The following is a 23,867-nucleotide window of genomic DNA, read 5'->3' on the forward strand; positions in this document are numbered from 1 at the left end:
TTTAGCATACTACAAGGTATATTTTTGCCTCTGTATGCAGTTCTGTCTTAGTTTCCTGCTACTCGCCCAAAGGAATTTTAAACATTGGTCATATTAAACTATTAACAGTTTTCCAAGAATACTGCTTTTGATTATGTCTTTGCACCTTCTGACTAAAATAACCTTGCTCTGCTCTTTGCTATCTTATAACACTCAAATATAAAAACTAGGGAAAACTGTAATGGACTACATTAAAGAACTGCTGTATGGATTTGTTATCTATTGAATGTATTATGCTTCAGGTAAATCTTAAAAGTAGATTAATAGAAATTTTTAATATGTCACATCCTTAAAATATTACATTAAGTTAGCTTTACTTATGTGAAGTTTGAATTTATCTTTCCTTCAGCAACGTTTAACAGAATAAAAGTTCTCTAATCCTGGGTTATTCTTTGATAAATGGATTGATTGTACTGATGAATAAGCTCCACGAACTAAATCTTAAAATGTCATTTCCTATAATGGATACCTATTGATTTTGACTATCTACCATCTCCATTTCCTCTGAGAATAATCTGACTTTGGTGAACATGACAATAGCAGAAAAATCTCACGCTGCAACACATCACACGCACATACCCAGGGTTACATGGGAGATCCTCTGGGGCCCTGGGTCAGCAAATCACTTAACCATGATGACTGCTTCAGGGTAAGTACCTGAGCCATGCCAGGACTACCAAAGTTCTTCCCTCCTAAAAAATGAAAGCCTATCTGCCATAGGAGAGAAACAAGCCAAAAGAGAGAGAGAGGGAAGAGTAGGGCTTACCCACTAGGCTTACCATACAGACACACAGAACTTACAGCCCACCAAGATGAAATGACTTTGCAGAGTCAATAGATGGTACAAATCCTGCTTAATTTCCACACAATCATAAAACTTTACACCTTAAAAATCACCTTGCTCAATCCTTTCATTTTACATACGCTGAAATGAAGTCCCAGAAAACAGTAATTATCTCTACAAAGTATTTCACAGACAGCAGAGCTAGAATTACATTCCAGATTGTCTGACTGCCAGGGAAATGTTCTTTGATATTCATAAAAACTAGATTAAAGGGAGATATCACTCTTTGTTTGTTTTGGTCAAAAATCATCTGTCGAGTAATTTCAGATACCCAAATAGAGACTTTCTGAAAAAATATGACTATCAACCATCTTGATATGCATAAAATTATACAACCTTATATCAGAAAATTACCTTAAATGAATTCAAATTATTCTCCTTTCTTGGCCATTTTATCATCATTATCTAGATAACTGCTATGCCCCTCAGAATAAGAGTCCACTAACAAACAGCTTTGGCAATGAATGATGCCATCGGAGGGTAAACTGAACATAGCTACCAAATCTGGGGAACTGTCTTATAATTAAATTATAATTCAAGCACCAGGCCGTCATTTCTCAAAGTGTATTCCACGGAACCCTAGACAACCACAAGATGCTCTGTGAACAAAAGATGCTAAAGTCAAATAAGTTTGGGAAAAGCTACATAAAATAAATTAATATATAAACCAACATAAAAAATAAATATACAGTTGATCCTTGAACAACATGGGTTTGAGGTGCATGGGCCCACTTATGTGCAAATTTTTTTCAGTAGTAAATACTAGACTACTACAGATGTAGAACCACAGACACCAAGGGTTGACTTTAGGTCATATGCAGATTTTCTACTAGGCAGTAGTGAGCACCTCAACACCCTGCGCTTTTCAAGGGTCAATCGTATATATGTATGTATACATGTGTATACGTACCTTCCCTCTTAGAAATTCATAGTGTACGTTAAAGATTAAGAAGTCTTGTAGTGAAGAAAATGTTCAACTTTAATTCAGCATTTCTAAAACTTCTTTGATCATAACATATTTTTCACCAAATAACTCATTAACATAGGAAAAATTAGTATCGTGAAATACATTTTGGGGAAAACTAATCTAAAAATCTTTTGGTCCTATCCTACCAAGTAAATAAGATATCCAAATTTATATTTACTATAATCGCATATGTATATAGCATGTCAGTTTCCAGGTACTTTCACTTACATTTTGCTTATTTGTTCTAAGGTGTAGAATGGTGCCTATCACATAGTGGAACCAATATTTGTTGAATGAATAAATAAAAGTACAACCAGTTCTAATCAATTATCAAGCTTATTAATTTTTTTTAAGAATAAGATATACTTAACCACTACCTTACATGGTTTAGATATGAAAAAACCCAAGATTTACCGTAACTGTTAGAAAGTAAGAACAAGAGACCACAACACAAGATAGTAATGAAAAAAAGCCCTAAATTTCAATCCATCAAATCCACAACACAAGACAGTAATGAAAAAAAGCCCTAAATTTCAATCCATCAAAGCAGATATTTAGTATACCAAAAACTGCATACCACAAATATGGTATATGTATATATGGAATATGTGATACCTTGCTACTGTATGAAAAACACATTTTTGTGCTTTAATGTATAAAAATGCACTTAGCTTTGCCACTGAACTCAACTATCAGCATAAATTTAACTTTGGCAGGTATCTACCACATTACTGTTGCTGAAAATAATTCATATTTTATAAAGAAACAGTACTTCTGATGATCTACATTTTTAGGCTGCTATACTGTGCCAACAAACGCCATCCAACTTCCTAACATCTGCCACAGAAAAAAATGTACTTTTACATTTTGTTTGGATTCTAATTTTGAAAAAACCATATTATATCAAATATTCTTTGTCTTGTTTGAAAAAAGTAATTTTAACTAGTTACCCTTTTTTGCTAAGATATTACAAGCCCTGTAGAAATCTATTTATGCTACTTCTAAAAGTCTGCTCTCAAGGTCTTAAGATTTTAGTATAAAAAAAGTATCAAGATTAAATAGAAAATCACCATTTGGCAACCAATAAGTGATCCATCCAAGAAACAACAACAGATGCTAAAACCAGGGGGTAAAAATTTGATGAGGAACGGTATGTTTACAGAGTCTCAAATATTTCCTCCAAATCAAAACACTTATTGATTACAAGAAAAAATCAAAAACATTTATTAATTTCAAAAGGAAAAAATAACGTTATAATGGAGAGACCTAGTAGACAGAAGCTTAATCAAGGGATCAGAGTATGAGACATCACTAGGACAAATCAAACATAAGCTCCACCTGAGGCTGCAAAAAGAACACATCAATCCTTTTGGGATATTCCTGCTGAAAATGTACAACATGAATCTAAACATGAAAAAACATCGGACAAAACCAAATGGAGGCACATTCTATAAAATAACTGACCTGTAATGTTCAAAATTTATCAGTTAGGAAAGTCAAGAAAAGGCTCAAGAACAGTTCCAGTTTGAATGAGCCTAAAGAAACATGACAACTAAATCTATCCTGCATATAGACCCTTTTGATAAATGGCAAAACTTGGTGATATAGGAGAATGTCTTTGTAAGAAACAAATACTGAAATATTTTGGGATGATTGGGCAATATGTTGAAAACTTACTCTCAAATGGTCTGAAAGAAAAAAACCTCTTTGTACTAGACTTACAAAAACAGATAAAAATTTAGATAAACTTAAAACTTTAAAACCGATATTACATATTTCTACCATCTTCAATATTATTTTTATTTCCTTCTGGATTTGAAATTAAAGGTCTTGAAACTACTCATCTACTGTTTTGGTTTTCTGAATTCCTAGGTTCCAGTGGGGTTGGGAGATGCTAAAATGTATGGGAATACTCAGGAGTACCACAAAGATTAGGGACTTAGGCACTAACAGAAGGAAGAACAAAAATATATTAGGGAAAACTGGAACCTACTATCGAAAGGGCTATCTTCTGGAGGCACACATAAATAGACCTGTAGCAAATTTAAAATAAGTGCTTTTCCAGAAGATGACTGCTACCAAAAAGCAGTGGTAAAATATATTACAATATGTGGCTAAAAGAATGATTATTTTTACCAGAAAACAAACAAGTCTAAAAATGCATATTGCTACAGAAAGATAAGTTTTTAATGACTGTTTATTTTCTACATTGTAATAATTCAGAATGTACCAATTTTTTTTAAAAAAAGTGGGCATTCATATTTTAAAGCAGACAATGAAACATTAGCAATAACTACAAAAGTACTCTTTTAGTATGCTACCAATTTAAAAAACAGTTCCTTTTTATTTCCCTAAATTTGCTGGTTAAGAACCTCTTAGGGTAGAATTGGGAGAATGCAGATTAATAAAGAAATACAAATTCCTAGGCCTCATCCAAAATTCAAACAAGGTCTTCATAATATGTTCATAAGCACCCTAATAAAACCTTCATGGAGGTTCTGTATATATTACTCGTACAGAAAAAAGTTAACAAAGCAGGCTTGAGACCGCTATCCCTAGAAAGGTCAGCTTGTAAGATTAGCTCTCTTGGTTGGCAACTGGTAACTTGGCTTTCAAGACAGCTTCCACCATTCCAAGACTGATAAGGGTGGCACACTATGCTATATTATCTGTACAAACAATATGGTTTATGACCAATCTCTGCTTTCCTTCTGAGCATCTAAAATTTGGTACATGCTAAAGCAGAGGGTACCTGTGGACTGACATCAATACAAACTATGGACTTCTGGGCTCAGGTGAGCTTCGCTGGTAGATAACATTTCACACATGTGGTAATAACTCATTGCTAGAGGAATTAAGCATGTCCTGTGTGACTCCACTGGGAGAAGACTGTTGGAAGCTTCAACCTGGCTTCCTCCAGACTTCACCCTGTGTGCCTTTTCCCTGTACTGATTTTGCTTTCCATCCTTTTGCTGAGTCCTATAAGCCTTCCTAGTGAATCAAACTTGGGGTCATTTTGGGGACTCTGAAAACAATACTTTAATGTATAAAATTACCTTCTTAGAGTTCCAAGTGTTTCAGTACATATTATGTATACATTAGCAACTTGCAATTGATAACTTTAAGATGACAACAGTTTAAAGTAAGTCCTATATCACTCACAAAATTATCTACTTTTTGGACTACTGGAGAAAAGAATACTCAGAAGATTATGTAACTTCATTTTCTCAAAGCTCATATTTGCAATTTCAACTGCAAATATAGTTATTTGAGATTTTATTTACCTGGTTGTTACAAATTATTTCTATATGTATAAATATTTAAAATTCAGAATGAAAGAAAACCCATCCTTATCATCAAAAACAAACAAACAAATCCAAATGCAAACTCAAAACAGTTTACTGTGCATCACAATTTAGGTGGTATTTAAAAGGGATACATTCTTACCATGTGGAGTTATCGTCTGTACAGGCTTAGCAGGGGATCTCACATTCCATATAGTCAAAGTGCCATCTGAATGACTGCAAATAAATTGTTTTCCTTCATGATGCCAAGCAACAGAGTGGATAGCCTATAGAAGAGGGGTAAAGAATTCCATTTTTAAAAACAAAATTTTATTTAAACACCAAGTTATTCATAATTAATTTTTCATTTTAAACTTTTTCTTATTTCCCAAGCTAACGTCAATAATGTTAATCTCAAATTCCCATAACTCAGTCCTCCTGTCATTATGAGATTTAATTTGGTTCCGACACTATTTTAATGATTTTTACTTTATTTACTCCTTAAGTGAGCGTAAGGATAATATGATAGTGATACATGTACTATTGACAAGTTCAGGAAAACAAAATGTATTCTTACAATAAACAATAACTAAACATAAATTACCAAGCAATTATAATCAATATTCCATTGGAAAAACTAGTTGCATTGACAGATGAGAACAAATTTTAGAAATTAACTAAAATTTTAGAATTTTTAGACAAAAATGTACATTTGGAATTAAGGTCAATTAAAAATACCTCAGACTGAGCTTTAAGACAGGTTACCCATTTCTCACAGTAGTTATTAAGGTGACTTTTAAAATCTGAAATTTATTTTATATGTCTGAGCCACTTAAAAACTATCTGAAAAATATTTTTTAAGTTTTAAACTTTTAAATTTATTTATTTATCTTTTTTAAAAAATTAAAATTTTTATAAAATTTTTAAAGGTTACTTTCCATTCAGTTATTACAAGATATTGGCTATATTCCCTGTGTTGTACAACATTATACAATACATCCTTCAGCCTATCTTACACCCAACAGTTTATGCCTCCCACTCCCTGACCCCTAGATTGCCCCTCCCCAACCTCCCCACTGGTAACCAGAAGTTTGTTCTCTATTATCTGTGAGTCTGCTTCTTATTTGTTATATTCACTAGTTTGCTGTATCTTTTAGATTCCACATATAAGTGATATCATACAGTATTTGTCTTTCTCTGTCTGACTCATTTCACTTAGCATAATGCCCTCAAAGTCTATCCATGTTGCTGCAAATGACAAAATTCCATTCTTTTTTATGGCTGAGTAGTATTCCATTGTATATATACACCATATTTTCTTTATCCATTCATCTCTTGATGGGCACTTTGGTTGCTTCCATATCTTGGCAATTGCTATGAACATTGGGGTGCATATATCTTCTAAGGAAGCAATCCCATTTACCATTATATCAAAAAGAATAAAATACCCATGAATAAACCTACCTAAGGAGGCAAAACATCTGTATTACGAAAACTATAAGATGCTGATGAAAGAAATTGAAGATGACACAAATAAAATGATATACTGTGTTCTTGAATTGGAGGAATCAATATTGTTAAAATGATCATACTACCAAGGCAATCTACAGATTCAATGCAATCCTTATCAAAATACCAATGGCATTTTTCATAGAACTAGAACAAATAATTTTAAAATTTATATGGAAACACAGAAGACCTTGAATAGCCAAAATGATCTTAAGAAGAACAGAGCTGGAGGAATCATATTCCCTGACTTCAGACTATACTACAAAGCTACAGTCATCAAAACAGTATGGTACTGGCACAAAACAGACACATAGCTCAATGAAACTGGATAGAGAGCCTAGAATTAAATCCATGCACATATGGTCGATTAATCTATGAAAAAGGAGGCAAGAATGTACAATGGAGAAAAGACAGTCTCTTCAGTAAGTGATGCTGGGAAAACTGGACAGCTACACGTATGGTTTGGCCAACCCAATAAAAGAATGAAATTAGAACATTCTCCAACACCATATACAAAAATAAATTCAAAATGGATTAAAGATCTAAATGAAAGACTGGATACTATAAAACTCCTCGAGGAAAACATAGTCATAATACTCTTCAACATAAACTGCAGCAATATTTTGTTTGGATCCGTCTCCTAAAGTAAAGGAAATAATAGCAAAAATAAACAAATGGGACCTAATTCAACTTAAGGTTTTTCTACAGCAAAGGAAACCATCGACAAAATAAAAAGACAACCTACTGAACGCGAGAAAAATATCTGCAAATGATATGACTGGTAAGGGATTAATATCCCACATATTTAAACAGCTCATACAACTCAACATCAAAGAAACAAACAACCTGATTACAAAATGGGCAGAAGAACTCAGTAGACATTCTTCCATAGAGGAAATGGAGATGGCCAACAGGCACATGAAAAGATGCTCAACATGGTTAATCATCAAGGAAACGCAAATCAAAACTACAATGAGATATCACCTCACACCTGTCAGAATGGCTATCATCAAAAGAACACAAATAACAAATGTTGGCGAGGATGTGGAGAAAAGGGAACCTTCATACACCGTCGCTGGGAATGTAAATTGGTGCAGCCACTGTGAAAAACAGTATGGAGTTTTCTCAAAAACCTAAAATAGAGTTACCATATGATCCAGCAATTCCACTCCTGGGTATATATCCAGAAAAAACAAAAACATTAATTCGAAAAGATACATGCACCCCAATGTTCATGAAAAATATTTTTATATGACCAAAGTTTGCTACCCTTCAATTTTTTGTTCTGATATTATTTAAATTTTGTCTGTAAAAAATTTAAAAAGTCACTCTCCTACGTTCTCTTTAAATTACTTCTTTTTTATTCAAGTTGATACACTTCTTGTTCTTAGTGGTCAACAGAATCTAAAAGCTATCCTACTAGAATGTCTTGAACTGCCAAGTGCAGCCCAAAAACCATGTAACTGGAAGTTAAGAGTTTTACTTACATACAAAGTCATCATTTAGTATCATCATTCAATGTCCATTTATTTGGGTTCCTCATATGCTTATACATTTAAGTTAAATAAAATAATTTAATGTTTATGGATCACATTTTAAAATTTAAATGATGATAGACAAAGACAATCAACTGTATTTTTATTTATTTATTTTATAAATTTATTTATTTATTTTTATTTTTGGCTGCGTTGGGTCTTTGTTGCTGCACATGGGCTTTCTCTCTAGTTGCGGCAACAGGGGGCTACTCTTTGTTGAGGTGCATGGGCTTCTCATTGCGATGGCTTCTCTTTGTTGTGGAGCATGGGCTATAGGCACACGGGCTTCGATAGCCGTGGCATGTGGGGCTTAATAATTGTGGCTCACAGGCTCTAGAACTCAGGCTCAGTAGTTGTGGCACACAGGCTTAGTTGCTCCGCAGCATGTGGGATCTTCCCAGACTAGGGCTCTAACCCGTGTCCCCTGAATTGGCAGGCGGATTCTTAACCACCGTGCCACCAGGGAAGTCCCTCAGTTGTATTTTTAAATGACAATATTTAATACAATGTTTTAGGGTCAAAGTATCTCTAACAAAATTCTAAATAAAATCTTAAAATAGTAATAAACTTATTCCAAAACATACACATGACATTTCATAAACTCAATCTTAGAATAAGCAATTTCTTGGACTTCCCAGAAGTCCATGGTGCAGTGGTTAAGAATCCACCTGCCAATGCAGGGGACATGAGTTCAATCCCTGGTCCAGGAAGATCCCACACGCTGTGAAGCAACTAAGCCCATGCACCACAACTACTGAGCCTGCACTCTAGAGCCTGTGAGCCACAACTACTGAGCCTGCATGCCACAACTACTGAAGCCTGCACACCTAGAGCCTGTGTTCCGCAACAAGAGAAGCCACTGCAATGAGAAGCCCGCGCACCGCAACAAAGAATAGCCCCTGCTTATTGCAACTAGAGAAAGCCCGCACACAGCAATGAAGACCCAAAGCAGCCATAAATGAATAAATAAATATATTTATTTGTTTAAAAAAAGTTAAAATAAGCAACTTCTTAGTCGCCTTAATAGATGAAATTATTTCTGTAAAATATAAGTAATGTTAAGAAGCTATACACAAAGCTACTTAAATATATTTTTTTAAAGTGATAAAAGAAGTACAAGAGAGGTTTACAGTGTTATCTGGAACTTATAAATAAAAACATTCTAATCTTATCATATAAAAAAATGTGTAACATATATATAAGTATATATATTATATAAAGAGAACTAATATTTCTACTTTGCTGAAGAAAACAATATACATCTTTGTTTAAGAGTACCTTTTATTTTTAAGATATTAAATTATTAAGCATTCCAAAAATAAATAGTAGCTAATTACAGGGACCAATAGCTCATAATATTTTGGATAACAGAGAGAAACAAGTAACAGAAAATACCCTACAAAAAGAAATAGCCAAATGTGAACTTTTAAATACAACAAACATGCACAACTTTTTCCATTATTTCTGCAATGTTTAAAGTACAAATACAACTTGATAAAAGATTTCTTTTTTCCTAATAGTCTAATACCATTACTTGTAATACTACATATGTGCTACCCAAGTATGTATATATATATATATGTAAACATAAATGTCAATAATGTATATATAGTATAGTAAACTTTATGCTACAGTAATGTATATACTATGTAAGTACAGTGTAAGTATATGTATACTGTGTAGTTGACTCCTGAACAACACGGGTTTGAATCATGCAGGTCCACTTATAGGCAGACTTTTTTTTTTTTTTTTTTTTTTTGCAGTAGGCAGGCCTCTCACTGTTGTGGCCTCTCCCGTTGCGGAGCACAGGCCCCAGATGTGCAGGGTCAGCGGCCATGGCTCACGGGCCCAGCCGCTCCACGGCATGTGGGATCCTCCCGGACCGTGGCACGAACCCGTGTCCCCTGCATCGGCAGGCAGACTCTCAACCACTGCACTACCAGGGAAGCCCAGGTTCTACTTTTAAGCAACTGAAATATGACATGCTTTTGTGTAGTTTTCTTCATGTTTCTTCTGCTTGGAGTTCACTGAACTTCTAAGATATCTGTATATTCTAGAAGTTTATAGGGTTTAAAGTCTTCATCAAATTTGGGAAACTTTGGGTCATTAGTTCTTCAAATATGTTTTCTGTCCACATGCTCCCTTCTGAGACTCCTACTACACATATATTAGTCTTCTTGAAGTTGTACCACAGTTCACTGATGTTCTGCTCATTCTTTGCTCATCTTTCATATTGAGTAATTTCTATTGCTATGTGTCTTCAAGTTAATCAAGCTTTTCTTCTGCAATATCAAATCTTCTGGTAAACCCATCCAGAGAAAATTTTTCATCTTAGACATTTTCCATCTCTAGAAATTACACTTGTGTTTTTGAAGTCTTGCATGTCTTTCCTCAACATTTTCATGCTTTCATTTACCTTTTAGAGCATATGGAGTCTGTTCAATATTTGTTTCAGTATCCTTGTCTACTAATTATACCATCAGTATCATTTCTGAGTCTGTTTCTATTGACTGTATTTTATTCTCCTTTTGCATTATATTTCCTGCTTCTTTGCATGCCTCATAGATTTTTATCTGGACGCTAATCATTGTGAAATTTATGATGGGTTGTTATACTCTTTTAAAGATTTTTGAGCCTTTTTTCTGGGATTCAGTTAAAAATACTGCTTGGAAACAGCTTAGACTTTTTAAGGCTTGCTTTTAAGCTCTGTTAGGCTAGCTGAGCCAGGCTGTAATGCAGGGCTAGTTTGGCCCCACTACTGAGGCAGTACCTTTCTGAGCACCCTTCCTGATGCCCTGTCTACTACAAGCTTTCTCCATTCTGCTGGGAATGTGAACTACTCTCAGTCCTCTGTGTGCTATGAGAATTGTTCTACCTACTCCTTTCCAGTGGATCTTTTCCAAGCCTCACACCCATGCAGTAATCAGTATTCAGCTGAAGACGCAGGGTGAAGGGCTCCTTGCGAACTTTTAAAACTATCTCTAGGCAGTTCTCTACTCTCTGTTACCTTGTCTTATAAGCTATGGATATCTTCCCCAATTTCCCAACTCTGCCTCCTCAACTCAGGGAGACTGTTGGGCTTATTAAATTAGGTTCCCCCCTTCCCCCTTCATGGGCTGAGACCTGGAAGATCTCTCCAGGTCATAAGCTAAGGCAATTGAAGGGCTCACCTTGCTTCCCCTCTCTAAGGAATCCCGGTTCTACACTACCTGCTAATTTATAAAAACTGTTCTTTCATGTATTTTTCCAGTGTATTTAAGGTGAGATGGTAAATTCCCTGTGACTCCATAGTGGCTAAAGCCAAGATAACTATTTAAATGACAAAAGCAAAACAAAAAAAAGTCAGTTTTTCAAATGTGCTTTCATTTTGACATAGGAAACAGCTCTACAGGCCAAATCTTCCAGGGAAATGACAAGAACTCTTTATTAAAAATATTCTTTTAAAATAATTTCAAGATCTTGATTGGTGAACCACAGAATACTTACTAACTAAAAAGCTTTAAATACAAAAAGTATACAGCTATGAAAGCAAAGGAAATTCTTTTAGTCAAGCTTAAAAGATAATACGCAGACATTTACAAAGTATTCCAAGTATTGCTACAGTTGCTCAAGGTAGTCTGCTTGAGTAACTGAAAGCATCGATATGAACACATGACATATTTCTCAAAAACAAGCAAACAAAACCACTTACACAGTTCCTAGATCTATTCACTGAATTGGAAATTGTGAGCACTCCTGGTACCCAAATTAGGGTCACTAGATACCATTTCACACTGAAAGAAGCCAGTTTCATGGAAAAAGATATTATAAATTTGGGACAGAAATATACAAGATTAATAGGTATACTTTGTTATAACAGATGGCAAGGAAGCTATCTAAGAGTATTATCACCAGAGGACTCGGGAAACAACTGGAAGAGATTCACTGACCAAAGATGGGACAATTTGAAAATCAATAAGGATAATAACTTCAGTGTACTGAAGCATATGAAATACGTTTAAATCTTTGAGTACATAGTGAAACAGAAAACAAGAACAAATTACCCATCATTAAGATTACTAGAGAACAACCCCTTTAAAGTAAATACTGAAATAAAAAGAAAGAATCAAGCATTTATCCTGCCTTTCCTATCTGAACTGTCTTACTATATAACCAAAAGAGTAGACAAGAAGTTTCTCTTTACTGAAGTGTCCCACATAATAGAGAAGGAATTATAAAATTAGAACTTCCCTATTTTGCAACAACTACGCACTAATAGATCTAGGCCTTGAACATCACTGGCTGCTAATATCACAAACAGACACTAATATTCAACCTGGTAGAAGAACATCAGCATCATCTATGAAATAGTCCTGCCAAAAATGAAACTAAATATGATCATGCCTCAGTAAACCATCCAATTTATAGGAAGTCTGAGGGCAAAAAAAGACAAAATCGATCAATCACAGTCTTTATTTGGATCCTAAAGCAAGCAAACTATAAATATTTACAGCATACTATCACTTGTATAAAATTTTAAAATAGCATACTTTATTAATTTGTTTGTAAATGCAGAAAATATCTCTGGAAGAATACATGAGAAACTAACATTGCGATGTGAGGTAAGGGAACCGGATGGCCAAATGATAGGAGTTGCAGAGATTTTTTTTCTATCGTTTGACCTATTTTAATATATTATTTCATACATATGCAAAAACTATGTGTTATTGCAATTAAAAAGGTTGCCTAAAAGAATCACTAATTAAGTTCTTAGAGAAGCCGTTCTGAGCTAGAGAAATGACAACAGCTTTTGGTTAGCAAAAATAATGTTATTACCTCATCGTAGGTGTATCTGTAGTCTGCTTTCTTTGACTTGAGGTCCCATAACACTACTGTTCCAGATTCAAAGCCAATCAAAAGCTGTAATAAAAGAAAATGCCACATTACCTAGGAATGACATGAATCATATGAAACATTTATTTGCTGATAATAAAGATAATTATTATCATTCATATGCTTAAGGTATGAAATTATAACATAATTAAACATCTGCATTGCTAATTACTAATCTCATGGATGACATATGGGAATACTGCATTGCATATTTATATGCCTTTGATCATTAGGGATTCAACATATATCATACAACTGATTATTGAAAATGAAAACAGTACCATTTTGAAGTCCAGAGGGTATATTTTCATTAATTAATATAAGTCACCAATAAAAATTAACATTTTCATGTGCTTTAAAGTTTACAGACTTTGCTAATTCAACACATTATCAGGCAATCTCATTTACTCATCTATATATTGATTAGTTCCAAATTATATCTAGCCTAGACCTCTCTCATGAGATTCAGACTTATAATTCCAGTGGCCACATGTTCACATATTTATTCCACAAGAACCTCAAAATAAATGTGTCCAAAGTGAATTCATTATTTTCTTCCCTACCTTCCTTTTCTGGTATTCCCTATTGCAGTGTCTCTCCCAGCATTCTTTTTTTTTTAATATTCATTAAGTCGCTCAGGCAAAAACCTTGGAGTCATCATTAACTCTAGTCTCTCCCCTACCAGGTAAAATCATCAAGTAATTTAAAAAGTACACTCTAATATCTCTCTAATTTACTTTCCTCCACCTCCAATATCTCTCTCTTGGTTCAAGATACAAAAATCTCTTCTCTAGTCTCTGGTCTCTCTGACTCTCCAGTCTTGGCCCTTTTTTTTAACCCATTCCATATTGTAGCTAGGGTGATAGTTCTAAAATGCAAATCTGATCATGTAATGTAGCTTTTTGTTTAAAACTTTTTAATGCCTTACCATTATTTTTAGATCAAGTCCAAACTGAATAATCTGACCTACAAGATACATCATGGTCTGGCCTCTGCTCACCTCCCCAGCTTCATCCTTTTCCACATCCCTCTTACCCAATACATTCCATTATATCTTTCAGGTCATGCTCTCTCTTACCTTTACGCCTTTGCCCATGCTGTCACCCTAACTGGGCCACTCCATTCAAATGTCATCCTTTTTGCTGGACTAATCCTACTAATCCTTCATGTCATTTTAGCTATCACTTCTTCCTGAAAGTCTTCCTTGACCTACCAAATGTAAGCCAATGTCCTTCCTATGTGCTCCAACAGCAACCTGTATATTTTTTAACCTGAAGGGTCACTAGACAATAAAATAATGTCTTTTTCCTTATCTGAATTCTCTTGCAAACTGAAACACTGGTCTATTTAAGCAAGAACTGGTTTTACCTTGTTTACTACTATACCTCTAACATAAGACAGAGAGCCTGATATGTTGTAGGTACTTTTTTTGTGAATGAATACATTTTTTGTGAATGAATAAGTTCCGGAATGAAATGCATGTTCTTGCCTCACAAACTCTCTACTGTTTACCACCTCCTGCACTGGCATTTTCCAAATCTCAGTATTCCCCCTGCTGGAAAACTTCTCCCTTTTTAATTCACTTTTATTCACTTTTTATTCACTTTTAAGCATTTAGTGTTGCTTCCTTGGGTAAGCCTACTCAATTCCTCTGGACAGACGGAGATGCTTCTTCTCTTACACAAGTAAATGCATTTTCATCTATATGTCTCTAGTATCTAATATACTGCCTAATGCATAGTAGCTATTCAATAAATATTTGTTTAATAAATACATGAATGATTGGTAGCTAGCCAATAACTGTTCATATGATCTGGAGATATGAACAAATTTGGGGGCAGACCCAGTAACTTTAACTAAATTGCAACTTAGTGGATTTCAGACTATGGGGACATTTGGAAGAACGAGTCATTGAAACTAACAAAATAGATTTTCCCACCTTGGTAGGAAGTACACTTAATTTTCCTAACATAAACTCTTCTTTCTTCGGCAATCTGAAATACATACTCTTTCTGGAAAAAAAAAACAAAACTGGTATTTGTTTCCTTTACCTTTTTCTAGTCCTTCTAAATATCTTGGACATGTATATGGCATTTTCTGATGGGGGAAGTAAGAGAGGAACTTCAGGAATAAGGAAAGAGATGGAAAAATATAAAATTTAAGAATTGATATACAGTATAAACAATACTGGATTGCTTAGGACACAGGTAACTTAAGCTCTAGCCTTAGATCTGCCACTTAGTAGCTATGTAACTTAAAAAAAAAAATTTTACCCATCCAGATCTTAATAACATAAGAGGGTTAAAGTAAACTTTAACCTCTCTAGCCAGCTGTATCTTCCTAAGAATGTTAGAAATCTGTGCCAATAAGTTAAACTTTAATCCCTACAATCTCCTAAATATTAAAAAATAGAAGAACTAACTGAAGATGTGGTATTTATAAATAGAAAATTGCACAATTAAGGTGCTAATAAATTTGGAAGTGAGAGAAAGCATTTTATGTTAGGATTATCAGGAAAGGTATCATGAAAGATATGTATTTAATCTGAGCCTCAAGATGTGAGTAGGAATTCAGCAGAGAAAGAACAGTGGGAAAGAATTCCAAACAGAGGGACTTATATAAATAAGGGATGGAGATAGTAAAGAGCAGCTCACATTTGGGCAACAATAACTATTTGCTTCAGCATAGCATTCAGGTAAAGATGTTCTCAAAGACAATGAAACCTAGGGCTATGATTTAAGGAAGCATTGTTTTGCTTGTTAGATACTGCAGAACCACTGAAAGCTTTTGAACAGGAAAGCAATAAGATTAAAATGACACTCTAGGAAGATTGATCTGGAAATGACTCAAGAATGGGTTGGAATGCCTTGAACTGCAGTGGTCATAAGGAGATTGAATAGAAAAGACACTGAAATGGAAGGACTGAAATGACTTACTGACTAATTCAACGTAGAAGAAAGGGAAGTTCTCAATTCTTCCACCAGGTCTCCCACCCAAAGATTGGCTTTTAGACAATTATCTTATACCAAAAATAAGTAAGTAAAGTGAAGATATAGGTTACTGTAACTTGCTTCATGTAGTTTCTCTCAAACCATACATACAATTGTATGATATAGTCTAGCTCTGAACAGTACCGCTATCCTTTTGTTTTCCCAGTATTAACAGAACAGTGTTAACACAACATATAGGCTCTACCACTCTCACTAACGGAGAAAAGGAAAAACCCAAATAAACTTCACAAAATCCAGAACTTTCATTTCACTGATTTCTGATAGTGATTAACTTTCTGGTACTGATGTAGACTAATTTTCATGAAATTTTGTAAGTAGAAAAAATATCATTAAATAGAACTACTGAGAGATTGGTTTGAATTAGGAAGTAGAGATTCATGGAAAATAAAATTTTATTATTATTCAGAGTACTAATGAACCTAAATTAACAATAGCTAGGTAATGACTGCATGAAACTGGTTTCAAGTATAAAAAAATTAAGTATTATTTTTAAAAAGTCTCTATTGATCTGAGCTATTTATGGAGAAAAATTTAGGGGAGAGAGATACAGAGACAACTCCAACATAAGATGTTATGTGATAAGTGCTATAAAAATTGTTTAACTAGTGTAAAAAAGAATTCAAGACCAAAAGAAAATGGTTTTTGTCAGGATTATCAGAAAATAAGGGGAATTATTCTAAATAAGCCAAAAACAAGTTAACAACCTTTAACTGTATTTATTAAATTTTACTTGTTTTAGAGATTTCTTCTTTAAAATGTAAATATTTTAATTTTCACTTGTTCTTCATAATGCATAAATAAGCAATTAAGTATATATGATATACAACCTTTGTTATCAATCTCAACTTTGCAGAGTAAGTGTAGTTCTGGAATGGTTTGCATATTTAAAAAATACAAAATTCATGCATTTAAGTAATAAATATATATATTTAAAAAAATCTACCTTTCCTTCATCCATTGGATTATCACTTATATGGACGACAGGTCCTGGGTGAGATTTAGATGACCTAAAAGAAAAAACGTTAAGATGTTTTTTCGCAAGTAAAAATTGCAATACTATTACATACTCATTACAATAAGAATAATGAATGGAAAATAAAGATATATTTACAAAGGTTGAAAACATTTCAGCAAGTGATCAGTAACAGATATATAGTTCTCAATATGGATCAAAATAGGAATCAGGAAGAATAGTGACTCTCACATTGATATGTCACAAAAATTTTAAATTATGTACACCTGGGCTTCCCTGGTGGCTCAGCGGTTGAGAGTCCGCCTGCCAGTGCAGGGGACATGGGTTCGTGCTCTGGTTCGGGAAGATCCCACATGCCGCGGAGCAGCTGGGCCCATGAGCCATGGCCGCTGAGCCTGTGTGTCCGGAGCCTGTGCTCCACAATGGGAGAGGCCACAACAGTGAGAGGCCCGTGTACCGCAAAAAAAAAAAAAAAATTATGTACACTTTCTGTATAGGAAAGAATCTTCAATTTTGTATTTTAGCACAGAAAATTTATTCTCATGGTAGAATTCTCAAAGTTAATATTTTAAAATAAAGCAGCAAAAAAATAAAAAAATAAAATAAAATAAAGCAGCATCTAAAATATTGCTATCTTTATTTTACTCAATTCTAGCCTCCAGTTGGGGCATCTCATCTAGTTACACACTTCATACTAAAAATAAGAAAAATTCCATTATGGCTTTTAAAAAATCAACGAAATAATGCCACCAATATTTGCTCAGAGAAAAAAGAAGTCATACAGATAAGAATGTAGCTGAACTGATGTCTATAGAGTAGAAATAAGCAGAAATAACCCATTCATAAACTCTAAGAGTTGAGAGACCAGTCCACTTCATTGAGAGCCACTTGTGAAACCATACAGACACCTGCACCAGGCCTCCCCGCTATATGTTGTGATCAACTCAAAGAACAGACCTAGAAAACCTTGTTCCAAGGGACTGAGAAATAACAATGTTCCTGATAAAGGAAGGAAAACCAAACTTAATACACCATTACAGCTGCAACAACACATTACTTAAGGAGATATGCCACAAATTTATCCTTATGTCAAATTCTGTGGAATGCAACAATATGGAACTATTTGTTTAAAAACAAGAAGAAATGGTGAAAATGAACCTTGCCAATATCCTTAAATTCTGATTTTTATATCTAAATAATATATGAAAAAAATAAGAGAAAGAGATAAGATTCTAAGACAGTGAAAAGTTAGCACTAAAGATCCTTAGGGCCCTATAGCACAACACAGTTTTTGTTGTCATTACTGTTAAATAAAAGCAATCATTACCATATCAAAACTAAGGAAAATTAACTGTCAAATTAATTCTGCAATGTTACACTATAAACATTTACATTATATTTGGTAATTACTAAAACATAGCAAGTAGTGGTTTAGATCAGTGTTTTCTAAACATTGGTGGCAACTTGTTAGTGGGTCATGAAATCAATTTAGTGGGGCATGACCAAGCATTTGAAAGAAAAATAATTAGATGATAAATGAACAGAAAAAAATCTGGAATGTTTTTCACCTAAAAAGAATAATGGTTTTATTAAACTTGTGCTATAGCTTATATATATGTGAACATATTTATATATAATACGTGTATGTATCTATACAGATATATGTAAAGCATTTAAATTTTCAAACTGCCAATGGGGCAATACTTGCAAAAGGCTGATAAATCTGTATTTAATATTAAAAATTTAATTCTATATTTACTAATTAGCTATTACATAATATTATCATATATGGTACTGATAGTTTCAGATATGGAATATTTGCTCAAACTCACAGTTCAATGGCTTTATTCCACATAATGACGTAGCCTGAGAGTGTGAAGGACTCCACATTGACAATATGTATATTACCTCGTTCAGTGCCCACATAGAGCCACTTACTCTGGAAAGGCAGATGGCAAAACGTAACCCTGCAAGAGAAAATATATCCAAAAAGGAAATCAGAAAAATATCTGGTAAACTTTATTAACTGTATTAGAGGGTTAATAATGACATATACAATTTAGGAAAAGCAAAAAAAGATACAACCATCAGATTTATCAACTCACTGTAGTTAATATTCAATTATGCTAATTCAACTTTAATGTCAAATATAAGTCCTTACAGTAAATAGACAGCATAACCTGATAGAAAGAAGATGAGTTTTGACATTAGTATGTGTTTCAAATCTGGCTATGTCATTCACTGCGTTACTTCAGACGTATGACAAATGTAACTTTTAAAGCCACAAAGTGAGTCTAACACATCATCCCTAGGTACTACCGTATTTCTCAGAAGTTATTAACCACACGAATCCATCTTGGTACCTGTGCTGACTACTCCCTCTATGCAAAATGCTCCTCCTCCTCATGTTCTTCTCCTGTTCAAGATTTAGTTAAAATGCCACCTTCACTCAAATTGATACCTCAACACTTTTGTATCTCTATCAGGCTTGCCTTGTAAGAGAGTCTACCTTCCTCACTAACTTGTAAGCCTTTGGAAGGGCTAAGATCCTCTGTACTTAGGCTTAGACACTGATATTGGAATATACTCAAAACTATCTCCTTCTAAGTCCTGATGATATAAAAGTCCTTCATTGATACATTATAATAATTTACATGCATGTATTAAACTTTATAATCATTCCAACAATATCTAACATTTTCTATATAAGCTCAGTTGATAACAAGGTTAAGAATGGAAAATACCTTGTCCTTTTTGTAGAACTTATTTTTAGGAAAGACAAATAAAGATAGTATGTTATGAAACCATATAATGCTCATTTTTTTCAGACTACCTATTGTGTCTCTCAAAATATACTATTTAAAATTTTAATGGAATAGTCCTTTCAATAATACACAATGATGATAATCACTGCTGAACCCTCAAACTGACAGCAGTCATTAGGCAAGATACAGCATACAGAACATTTGCTATTCCCATTAACATAATTTCATTACAGAAAATTTTCAAGATGAAAACACTTCAAATAAATACATGCAACTCATGGTCTCACTAATTCCTAGAGTTAATGTTCATTCAGATAATTACTTAAGGTTCATCATCTATATTCTTTGTTGAGTGTTTTATATGATAGCATGTCATCTTTCCAAAGGGTTTATGTAAATTTAACAAAGAAATGACTACTGAATCAAAAAAACATCTTATAGTACCTTATTACTTCACAAGGCAGTAAGTCCACAGTACCTTTATGAAAACTTTAGGGCCATATAGGTTTCAGAATTCAGAATTTTCCACATTTTACCAAGGTACATAATAAGTATTTACATATTACCTAATATGGTGGTAGCACCTTGTAAACACACTGATTATTTCTGAGGTATAATTTTTGGCAGTTTCTTTTACTTGAGATATAATTGTCCTATAACTTTAGTTTCAGTCGTACAACATAATTCAATATATGTATGCATTACGTAATGATCACCACAGTAAGTCAAGTTAACATCCATAGCCACAGGTATAGTAAGAATTTTCTTCTTCCTGTGACGAGGACATTTAAGATCTACTCTCTTAGCAAAGTTCAAATACATAACACAGTGTTATTACCTATAGTCACTGGAAGTTTCTTAAAAAGTTACACCTACCATATGATCCACCCATCCCATTCCTAGGTATTTACCCAAAAGAAGGAAAGCATATGTCTACACAAGACCTGTACACAAATGTTCATAGCAGCTTTGCAACAGACCCAAACTGGAAATAACCCAAATGTCCTTCACCAGGTAAATGGATGAAAAACTTGTGTTATATACTTAGAATATTATTCAGCAGTAAATAAGGACATGCATACAACATACAACATGCATACATGCAATACACCAATGAATCTCAAAATCCTTAAGATGAGCAAAAGCCAGACAAAAAAGACATATTTTATCACTCCACATACAATTTATATGCAGTAGAAAATGCAAACTAAGCTACTGTAACAGAAAGCAAATCAATGGTTGCCTGGATTGTGAGGGTAGAGGCCAGTAACAGAAGAGGGGAGAGATTACCACAAGGAAACATTTTGGGGTGATGGGTAGGTTCATTATCTTGATTGACAGTTTGGTGACAGTTTCATGAGTGTATGTGTCAAAACTTATCACATGGCTTATTACTTTAAATATGTACAGTTTATTATATGTCAATTATACCTAAATTAAGCTATTTTAAAATGTTTTGTTTTCAGAGATTTGTGGCTTTAGGAATTATGAAAAATAAGACTGTGACTCTGATTAATACATAGGCACAAGCTCTGGAGTTAAACTGCCTGGATTCAATTTCAGCTCTGTCACTCACTAGCATGTGGCCTTCGGTAAACCATTCAGTCTCTCAGAGCCTCAGTTTCCAAGTGGTAAAGCACATCTACCTTAGTGTTCACCTGAGGATCAAATAAGACAAAGCATGGTAGATGCTTAAAATGGGGCCTGACACAGGTAAGTGCTCAATAAATGTTAGCTAATTATTATAAAAAACTAAGTGATACTCTACCAATTAGAAGTTATAGGGCAAATTTTAATGACATGAAGAAAATAAGGTACAATAATAGCATGCCAGATACAAAATGAACAATGCAATAAGTATCATAAAAACAACTATTTCTGGTACTTCCTTGGTGGTCCAGTGGTTAAGAATCCATCTTCCAATGTAAGGGACAGGGGTTTGATCCCTGGTCAGGGAACTAGCTCCCACACGCGTGCCGCAACTAAGAGTTCGAATGCCACAACTAAGGAGCTGGCGAGCCGCAACTAAGGAGCCTGCCTGCCACAACTAAAACCCAGAGCAACCAAATAAATATTAAAACAGACAAAACCCAAATATTTCATTTGAAATGTACCTTAAACTAAAACATGAATAGAGCTCAAATATTCTGAAAATTCAAAAATAATTTCAAAATAAATAAGTCAAAATAATGACAGTTTGATTTTAAAAAATCAGAAATATCAAACTTCCTGATCTGTTCTGCTATTTTGCAATTTCCCATTATTCTTCAAAAAACAGTAGTTACTGGCTTAATACAATTACATGATCCATCTTTGATTTTAATACTAACAAAATTATTTAAATAATGTGTTTACAAAGTTTGAACTTATCTCCTTAAGGGCAGACATTTTGGATATATCATACAATATTTTCTGTTCCTAGCACAGCAATACCATACTGCAGCTGTTTCTCAAATATTTAAAGAAATGAAGAATAAATTTTTTACTGTTCAGAAAAATATCTAGAACTTTTCCCTAGGCTCACTTTTTCAATATGAGCTGCCATAGTAAGATTTTTTTTCCCCAGTCAACTATAAAACCAACTTACATTGCTGGGAAATTTTAAGCAACTTTATGTTTTAATCTTTATCCTATTTGATATTTAACATATTAAGCAGGAACTTAAACTGTTTACTTACTGATCTGACACGAAGACTTTAATACTGTCCCTAGAATGAGTCTTGTACACTTTAAAAAAAAATACGCATCATAGGAGTGTATTTGTACAATGCACAACCAAATTTAAAAATTACTCTGTTACATTATTACCATCATTATTTGAGTCAACCGAGAAGGGGGAAAGTCAAATAGTTTTTACCACAATTAACTTGATAATTTATTAACTAGCAAATTTTTGTTGTTGTTTTGTTTTTTTGGCGGTACGCAGGCCTCTCACTGTTGTGGCCTCTCCCATTGCGGGGAACAGGCTCTGGACGCGTAGGCTCATCGGCCATGGCTCACGGGCCCAGCCGCTCTGCGGCACGTGGGATCTTCCCAGACCGGGGCACGAACCCGTGTCCCCCGCATCGGCAGGCGGACTCTCAACCACTGCGCCACCAGGGAAGCCCTTAACTAGCAAATTTTAATGGGTAATGAACAGGTTGGATTAGGAATATTGAGAAAAATAAAATTCCATGCTGCAATCAAATAAAATAATACCATGCCAGTGATTTAGGGAAAGGCCAATAAGAAAATGTGGTCCCCCAAAACATATTATTAAAAAAAGCAAGTCAATCAACATGCCCTACCAAGAACTGCAAGATTCTAAATTTGGGGCAATTTAATCAGTCAGTTACCAAAACATAAAACTGGTGGTTAACACAAACTAGACTTTACTTATTATAATTAAGAGTGTCTTTTCAATCTGTTATATAAACATGACCTTATTTCCTTGTTTACAAAATAAGAATCTTAGCCTCCTCTGTTGAAAATTGAGAATATATAACTAAGTAAGCTTTTATGTAATAATTAAATTGATGAAACTATTATATTGATTATTTAAAAGGAATAACGTATATTAGCAGACTTAAAACTATATACACAAATTAAAAACTATATACATATATTATGTACATGTCTGATACGTACACATATACATATAGAGAGATTTGTTGTTATTTAATGAATCTAAGAAAGTGATGCATGATAGAAATCTAATATTTTTCAGTAAAAGTAGTCATGAAACAGGGCTTCCCTGGTGGCGCAGTGGTTGAGAGTCCGCCTGCCGATGCAGGGGACACGGGTTCGTGACCCGGTCAGGGAAGATCCCACGTGCCGCGGAGCGGCTGGGCCGGTGAGCCATGGCCGCTGAGCCTGCGCGTCCGGAGCCTGTGCTCCGCAACGGGAGAGGCCACAACAGTGAGAGGCCCGCGTACCGGCGGGGCGGGGCGGGAAGGGGGAAGACCGAAGGAAAACTTTTTAGGAATGCAAGTGCATGTATCATGAAGCTAAAACATTACCTTAGATTAAAAACAAATTCATGGACTTCCCTGGTGGCGCAGTGGTTAAGAATCCGCCTGCCAATGCAGG

General features: G+C 34.3%; 1 protein-coding gene across 11 annotated transcripts in view; it reads right to left on the reverse strand.

Moving 5' to 3' along the window:
- Nucleotides 1-23,867, reverse strand: part of STXBP5 (syntaxin binding protein 5) — a 167,960-nt gene that overhangs the window by 99,889 nt on the left and 44,204 nt on the right. For all 11 annotated transcript variants that reach the window (XR_010933634.1, XR_010933632.1, XR_010933633.1 and 8 more), the window contains exons 5-8: nt 18,867-19,001; nt 17,005-17,068; nt 12,994-13,077; nt 5,298-5,421 (exon numbers count right to left, since the gene is read on the reverse strand). Coding sequence is in view for 8 of the 11 variants with exons in the window: in XM_067701835.1 (XP_067557936.1) it covers nt 5,298-5,421; nt 12,994-13,077; nt 17,005-17,068; nt 18,867-19,001 (407 nt within the window). In the remaining 3 variants the exon portion in view is untranslated. The remainder of the gene's footprint in view (nt 1-5,297; nt 5,422-12,993; nt 13,078-17,004; nt 17,069-18,866; nt 19,002-23,867) is intronic.

This window comes from Pseudorca crassidens, chromosome 13 (assembly GCF_039906515.1).
Source record: "Pseudorca crassidens isolate mPseCra1 chromosome 13, mPseCra1.hap1, whole genome shotgun sequence".
NCBI classification, from domain to species: domain Eukaryota; kingdom Metazoa; phylum Chordata; class Mammalia; order Artiodactyla; family Delphinidae; genus Pseudorca; species Pseudorca crassidens.